This window comes from Cricetulus griseus, chromosome 7 (genome assembly GCF_003668045.3).
Source record: "Cricetulus griseus strain 17A/GY chromosome 7, alternate assembly CriGri-PICRH-1.0, whole genome shotgun sequence".
In the NCBI taxonomy this organism is placed as follows: domain Eukaryota; kingdom Metazoa; phylum Chordata; class Mammalia; order Rodentia; family Cricetidae; genus Cricetulus; species Cricetulus griseus.
In genome coordinates this window covers 97,662,623-97,670,939 of record NC_048600.1, presented here as the reverse complement: position 1 = coordinate 97,670,939, position 8,317 = coordinate 97,662,623, and the positions used below count along the sequence as shown (strand labels likewise).

Below are 8,317 nucleotides of genomic sequence, written 5' to 3'. Positions count from 1 at the left end.
GTCCTGCCCCCATATTCTTAGTACTGTCACTTTGACATCAGGCGTCCTAATGTACTTGAGGTGGCATCTTCCCGTGCTCTGCTATTCTCTACCAGTGATGCTGACCATCATCATGCTTTCAGGGTTCCTGTGTCATCTTTGGAGAGATTGGCTCATTTAAAAGTTCACTTTGCTGCTGCAGAGTTGGTCTCTTTAAATATTTTAGATACCAGCCCCTTACTGGACATAGGATATGCATTTATGACTTATGTTGTTATATTCATGGTTGTCCTAAGGATATCTAGGACAACCTAGATATCTAGGATATCTAGCTGGCTAGAAATCAGTAAAATTCTGGCAATGTCTAGAAGCTTGGTTCTAATGCAGCTGTCTGTCTTCTTCCTTTTCTGTGTGATTGCCACATATATTACATTATAAGCTACATTTTTAAAACTTGCTTTTACATTTATGGGGGGGGTTGCCAGTGTACACGTGTGGTGGTCAGAAGACAACTCATTGGAGTTGGTTCTTTCTGCCTACCATGTGGGTTCTGGGGATTGAAATTGGGTTGTCAGGCTTGCCTGAAAGTCTTTACCTGCTGAGCCATCTTGCTGGTACACTCTAACTCATTTTTTTGAGACAAGGTCTCATTGTGTAGCCTGGTTTGAACTTGGGATCTTCCTGGCCAGGCAGGGACAACTACACCTGGCATAACTGTGGGTATATTGGTGGTTACAGAAAAGACAGCACACCTGATTTTTGTATTATCCATATTTTTCCTGGAGCCTCATCTCTTTGTAGATTTGAATTGCTAGTTGAAATCGTCTTTTTTTTTTTTTTTTTTTTTTTTTTTTTTTTTTTTTTTAGCTGAATGACTGCCTGTAACAACTGTAGGCTGGCACACTGTCCTGTATTTATTACTTTTGTGAGAATGTCTTTATTTTACCTCCACTTATTTTAGAGATAGTTTTACTATCCTTATGGCTTTTTTTCTCCCAGCCCCACCCCTCCCAAGATAGGGTTTCTCTGTGTAGCCTTGGCTGTCCTGGAACTCATTCTGTAGATCAGGCTGGCCTTGAACTCAGATCTGCCTTCCTCTGTCTCCTGAGCCCTGGGATTAAACATGGGTGCTACCACTGCCCGGTTTTTCTTTTTTAAAAATGATTATTATTATTTTTTAAAAATGTGTGTCACATGTGTGTACAAGGTGCCTGCAGAGGCCAGAAGAGGGTACCAACCCTCTGGAGCTTGAATTGTAGTCAGTTGCGATCTGCCCAGGGTGGGTGCTGGGAACTGAACTCAGGTCCTCGGGCAGAACCAGCCCCTGTCCTTAGAATTCTCAGTTGCTTTTTCCCCCCCATACAGTGGCAGTTCGTTGCCTCCTGGTGACATAGTGTGGGGGAAAGTTTTGCTGTTCCCTGTATGATTTTCTCAGGGTCTCATCTTTCAGTCTTTTTCTTCAAGTTATCTTTCTGCCCTTTCCCTTCCTCTCCTCTGGCTCTATTGGCATGCTAGGGGTTGCTGTCTTAGACTTTGAGGCCATTTATTCTTTTATTGTTGTTTTCCCAGTTCTTCACATTGGATGGTTCTACGGCTGTCTTCAGTGTCTGTTGACAGCACATTTTAGTTGTTTTTGTTCGAGATAGGGTGTCTGTGAAGTGTCAGAGTGTAGTGATTTCCTGCCTTTGCCTCCTGAGTATTGGGATGACAGGCATGTACACAGATATTCAGATGCCCTTTAAAAACATAATGTTTCTTTATTGAGCTTCCCTATTGGCTAATTCATCGTTGCATACTTTAAGAGGTTTCCTCTCATGGATTCTGTATGCATGACCGTGGATCGAACCCAGCAGAGCCTTGTATATGCTAAGTACATGCTGTCACTGAGCCATATTCCCAACCCTGACCATTTTTGTCATAGATGACTTGGTCTCAGCCCAACACCTGTGCACACACAGAGGATTTCTTTGACTCTTCCCCTTGGTGAGTTTTTCTTTGAATGTTATCAGTTTTGGTTGAGAAAAATGGGCATTAATATTAGCCCTCAGTTCTCCCCTTGTTAAGGAGTTCTTCTTTATTATTAGCACTACTATTTTTGATTAAGGCCAGCTCTTATACAGCTCAGACTAGCCTTGAATTTGCTGTGTAACCAAGGTAGCGTTGAACTCCCAATCTACCTCCTCCTACCTCCCAAGAGCTGTATTTCTTTCTTAGCACCTTGGCTTAATCTGTGGATTCTGTTTCCCGTATGGCACAGAGGCAATGTTCCCACCCTCTTCCATTCTACAGAAAATTTGAAGCTGAGCTTCATAAGTCACTCCGTGCTTAGTGGCCAGCCAATGATTTGGGCAGATGCTCCCTGATCCAGGTCCTCTTTTGTTTTCTATTTGTGTGTTTATATGAGGGTGCATATTGAGTTTGAAAGTCAGTCCCAGCTTGTGTTTTTGGAGGAGTCCTCTTGCATTTCCATATGTGCTCAGTTATTCTAGGTGGATGTATGGAGAACATAGAAAGATCTCTGTGGCTGCCTCGTTTCCCATTCTGATGATGTTTAGGCTGCTAATATGATGCCAAGATCGTGATGCCAGGCTAGCTGGGCACTATTCACACATTCACCAGTTAACTACTGTTACTGCCAATGCCACTGAGCATGGGATGTTATTTGGACTTCAGTTTCATCCAGGATCCCAGATTACAATGTCTTCCGAGCTTGATAAAAATCATCCTGTGGGTCTTGCATCCCACAGAAAGCAAGTCTTACTCTGGAAGGCCCTCGAGCCCTTTTGTGAAGGTAGCCAGGCTCAGTGGCTCGCCTTCTGATGGGGTTGCATTATTCCTCATCGTCACTTCTGCATGACATTCACATCTACTCAATGCCTAGATGATCCCTGGACCAAAAGGGATAATCCCCTGACAATGTCCTATGAGTGATGATGGGTCCTTTGGTCTTCTAAGAAATGAACATGTAGGACTGTTCATGTAAGGTGGCTTAGTGGGTAAAAGTGCTTGCCACACAGCTTAATGACCTGTGTTTGGTGCCCTGAACACATGCTGGCCTCTAACCTCCACACATGCACTATGATACACTTGTGCCTTCACTGACACACAGCGTAAGTGAAACAATTGCCCTGAGAACCTGCTAGTAATATCCAGCAATGGAACCATGATATGATGTGACTTCTCTGAAAGGTGCTATTTTCCACAGTGCAGGTGAAGGGTCAGAATAAGAGTTCCGCTCAGGCTCACCTAGTGGAGTTTTGAGGCAGGGTCTTGCTATGACCCTAGGCTGGCCTGGAACTTGCTGTGACCTTCTTGTTCCTGCCTCCAGAGTGTTGGGATTACAGGTGTGCACCACCATGCCCAGTTCCATCTGCACTCTGTGAGGTGGACATCAAAGGGCCTTGGTAGTACAGGCAGAATGCTGCTAGCCTTTTCCTAAATCTAAGTCCAAGTCTTTAGTATGGCTTCAGTTTCTCCTCATCTCTAGCAACCTTCCTGCATACTCTAGATTAATCCAGTAATTCAGCCCCACTGACTATGGTCCAGCCCATCTTTCAGTACCCACCTGGTGGAGTAGAGGTGCCATTATCCTGCTTTATCACCACCTACCGGGCACCCTTCTATGGGAGATGCTACTTACTATAAAATTCTACATTTATGAAGCTGTTCTAATACCATTGTTAACTTTCTACTAGGGTTTCTAGCCATCACAAGGCAGTCAGTTATGTCCAGGACTAGAGAAATTCCAGCAGACACAAAGACAACTCATGTCTGAGGCACATGTATTTTTGGAACATAGAAAATAGCTGTTAGTCTACTTTTTTTTTTTTTTTTTGTACTTCCTGCCAACTCATGAACAATACACACACAAGGGAGGTGAGCTTAGATCCAGATTCTGTGGCACCCGGGACAGTGCTCCTTTCTTTCAACCAGGCCCTGGCCTAAAGTTTTCCACTCAATGACCCATGGGCAGAGGCATCTAAGAGCAGGAGTGTGGGATTCATGTTTGACACCTGCTTGCTTCGTCTACCGCCCCCCAAATGACTACTTTGCTCCCATCCAGCACCCGGTGGTTCTGAAGAACTGCAGATACCCCACATTCCTCCTCTTTTCTGACAAGAGGCTTCCACCCTCAGCTGTCTGTGCTACTCACACTCATTTGGGTCTCAGCACTCTTTGCCTCTCTGGGTGGATCAGGGGCAGCATGAGCCTATCCCAGAAGCAACTGCCAGTGCTGGCTTAGCACAGGGACAGCTGAAAGCCCACACCCTGGCCCTGGTTCTCAGCTGCTGACCTGGTTTCTATGTTGACTTGGGATTCCTGCTCACAGGGAGAAGTTGCAGGCAGAGAAGCAGTACTCAATGGATGTTGTATCTCTCTTCTTCTACTTCTTGTTTGGAGACAGTCTCATACATAGATCTGGGTAGCCTAGATCTCAGTCATGGGCCACAACGCCCAGCTCAAGCCTTCCTTCTTGCTCTTCTTTCTAGATCACTGACTTAGTTCAAGTTAGTATTATATCTTGATGTTATCATTTCATTAAAAAAATCACTCCATTTTACAGACAACCCCCCCACCAGAACTGAATTTAATAATAATCTGCCAAGACCCCCTCCCACCCAGCTTTTCTTGTAATTCTTTCGGATGCTGTCTCCATTCCCAGGGGACACAGATCTGGTTCCAAGGAGCTGGGTGGGGGAGGGTATTGAGGTCACACAAATCATGTCTTTCCTGATCCTAGTGTCGAATGTGCTCAGACTTCAAACCCAGAAGGCCTAAATACTGCCCCCCAAATCTTCAAGGGTGGGGTGGTCCCAGAGCTCATGATGCCCAGGACACTGGGAATACCGCATACCAGCTGGGTTTGGGGTTTCAAGTATTTTCAGGTAGCTTTTTTCTGGGCTGGGACTCTGGAACCAGTTTCCATGAACAGGTCAACTCCCTTCTTCCTGATGTCTTTGTTGTCCCTGACCTAAACCAATTCTTTTTTAGGGAGAGCTTGCCAGGATTCCCACTCCAATCTCAGCGGTGAGAATTCTGTAGTAGAGCACACTATGGGAAAACACCACTAAAGAACTGGTATTTAGCTGGAGGGATACAGAGTACTGGTAGTGTCCTAAGACAGGGCAGGCCAAGGCCAGCTTTGGACAGCTACCCCGTTCACTATTAGCAATTTCAGGAGACAAAGGCTAGTTGGTACTCTAGAGCCAAGGAGGGGCCCATCCCTTCTCTCAGTCCCTGATGAAAGTGGGACAAGAAAATGGGTGGCTGGGCATGGATTGAAATGACAAACGGGTAGCTCTTCTACAAATGTGGAGGTTTATTTCAACAAAATGTGAAAAGAGTGCATTGGACTGAAGCCCCTTGCTCGTTGGCGTGTGTGTCCATCGAATTCTCACTGACACGAGTGAAGGCTGCTTTGTGAACGAAGTGAACAGATAATATGGCAATCTCAGTTCAAGCAAGTCTGGGTCAATACATCATTCATCCTCCTCCCTCAGTAACCTTGCATGTGTAATGGGCTGTGGGACCATCAGATCGCTCATGTGTTGTGGCTCTGACTTCTCCATATGAAAAGCTCCTGTCCTGGGGATGGGGCAGCAGGGAGAGGGGAGTTAGAAGCACAGCCCACCTCACCTCTGAAGAAATGCCAGGACAGGCCTCCAGGAGGGTAAACTTTCATACAGCAGTGGCATATGGGAACTGGCTGTGCTGCAGCAAAGTGAAGGCTGGAGCAAATCCCATCCTCACCTAGCAGGGAAGCAAAGAACCAGGGGCCAGGAAAGCTTCCCTCTGGACTGAGGACGATTTCCACCTGCCCCGCCCATCTCTCCTTCCACCAGGGCTTGTGGGGGTGGGACAGCTTGCATCTGGTCCCCTGGATGTCCACTTGTGATGTGGAGCTGATGAGAAGGTCCTCTGGAATATCTGCATGAGGTGTTCCTGAAGGGGAGGCCAGCTCCTTTTGTGGAATCCAGGGTTAAGGCTCAGACAGAAGTATTCATGCCAATGGTTTCTGTGGCATCTTAGTGATTTCCTCCTTGATCTCCAGCAAAAGATGCATGAGTCACACTGTAGGAACTGGATGCTACAGCTCTGACCATCTCCACTCTTGCTTTAGGAACACCAAGGCTGTGTGTTCTTGGATAAATGGGTTGTTAAGCTCTCCGGGTCACCCCTGAGGAGGCCCTGTTGCTGGCCATGGAGAGCCCAGAAAGTCTGGAAACACCAGCACCGTGACTGAACTGTAAAGAATCTTAAGAGTAGGTGAATTCTTGTTCCCTAGAAGCCTCCTCACACCAGGAAAGCCAGTTTCTGGTGCTGAAAGCACAGCTGTCATCAAGGTGGGTGACCTGCCACACTTTCTATCAGGAATAGGGATGGGTAACTTTGTAGGCATGGTCCCACAGTGACAACCTTCCTAGTCCACAGAAGAGTCTTCTGTCTTGGACTACTCTTTTAGCTCACCACCTCAGGCTCCTGCACTGCCTGCCTCCAGCCACCCACACAGAGGCTAGGGCTCTTATGCATTGGCCTTTAGCTCCTGGGTATAGTCAACTAGCCACTCAAAGTTGAGAGTGTTTTACCAAGAACAATGACTTGGTCTGTTTTTGAGCCTGCCTCTTAGATTATGGCTCCGCCCTCATCTCTCAGAAACAGGTATCTTGGTGTGGTTAGATGGGGACCATTCCTCTCCAGTGCCTGGTGTGTGCCAGGCTGCACATGGGGTAGCCATCGATGGACTTGAGTCTCCTTCCTCAGCCCCAGCCCTCCCCTGCTGCCTGCGGCTGTGGCTCATGGGGCAGGGGCTACAGACACTTGGACACTGTTCACATGGCCCGGTCCTGTGCTGGGGCAGGCTGGACAGGAGGGCAGTCCTGCTTTAGTCTAGTAAGACCTCATGGTACAAGGATGTACCCTTCATTGCCTTCTCAGTCCTGTGCATGGAAAGAGAACTGTCATCACAGCTGGGCTAATAAATACTGAACCGGGTATGTGTGACTGGGCTTTGTGATCCTAGAGCCCAGAATGTCATGCAGAACCTGAAACACTCAAGGGGAAGCAAATGCCACTCTGACTGCAGTACTGGCTTCCGGTGCCTTCTCATTACAGTGGTTTCAGATGTAAGAGGCAGCCCCAGCTCTCTTCTCCAGAGACAGGGCAGGGATGGGTGGGAAACTCTCCTATGTGGAAGGGGAATCCATGGTGGAGAGGATCCTCACAACTTCTGCTCGCTGGGTGGGTGAGATGTGCTGGGTCATGTGGACGATGGAATCCATGGCAACTTCTGGATTGGCCTGTACCAAGCTGGAGAGAAGATTAGAGATGGTGAAGAAAAGATAGGTAAAGTGTCTTCACTGGGGCGCTTAAGGATTGCCTGACAGATCTGCTAGCAAGGGCAGCTGCACACAATGTACTCACCACCTCGTGAGTTTTCCTTTGTCCGAATGTCCCTAGCAGCTAAGGAGTAGTTTAAAATGAAATAGAAAACATTTTGCTATGTTAGAAAATAAGGAGTGATTAAAAAATAAACCCCAGCCAGGTCTTTAATCCCAGCACTTGGGCAGCAGAGGCAGGTGGATCACTGAGCGTTTGAGGCCAGCCTGGTCTACACAGAAAAACCCTGTCGTAAAAAACCTAATAAACAAACCCCCAAAGCAAAAACAATGGGGACACACTGACGATGGCACCTGCATGAAGGGCCCTTCCTAGACAGATACGCACTTATTTTGATGCCAAATGTCCCAGAAATAAGCTATAAAATAATGGAAGTAGGAATTTCCTAGTCCATATGAATAATGTAAGAATGTATCAGGGAAGACAGGAACTCTTGTTTACAGAGTTTGGGTGAGGACATAATTTCGGAAGCAAGAGTACAGATCATGGTAAAGACTCTTCAGGCAAGATATCCCTGGATGTTCAGTCTAGAGAGATGTACTGATGGGAAGTAAGATGGCTTCTTTGGCCTGCAAGTGTCTCCCACAGATTGGTTAGTGAGTAGCAGGGCAAAGGGGGTGACGATCAGTAACTACACAGTGGGGGAATCCAGGAACAGCTTGGCTAGGTGAGAGAATTAACACCTGGGGGCAGATGAACGTTGGGTGCCTTTCAGTGGGTCCTCTGTGATGGCCAGAATATCACGTGTGATGACGTGGCCATAATGCAGAACTCAAATTGAACCACAAAGAAGCATTAGACAATCTAAAAATAAGTGTTCTACAAGTGGAAGAGGGGCACAACACTGCTGGGGATACCAGAGTACTCTAGCACTGAGCCCATGCTCATAGGGAAAACTCTCCCTAAAGTTGATGGTTTTACTTGTAGCCACATAGGGGAA

General features: G+C 46.9%; 1 protein-coding gene across 1 annotated transcript in view; it reads right to left on the bottom strand.

The window, feature by feature from the left end:
* Window positions 1-7,163: 7,163 nt before the first annotated feature.
* The window catches only part of Acaca (acetyl-CoA carboxylase alpha), a 208,066-nt gene continuing 206,912 nt past the window's right edge, over window positions 7,164-8,317 (bottom strand). The window contains 1 exon segment of the mRNA NM_001292056.1: window positions 7,164-7,287. Coding sequence (NP_001278985.1) covers window positions 7,164-7,287 — 124 coding nt within the window.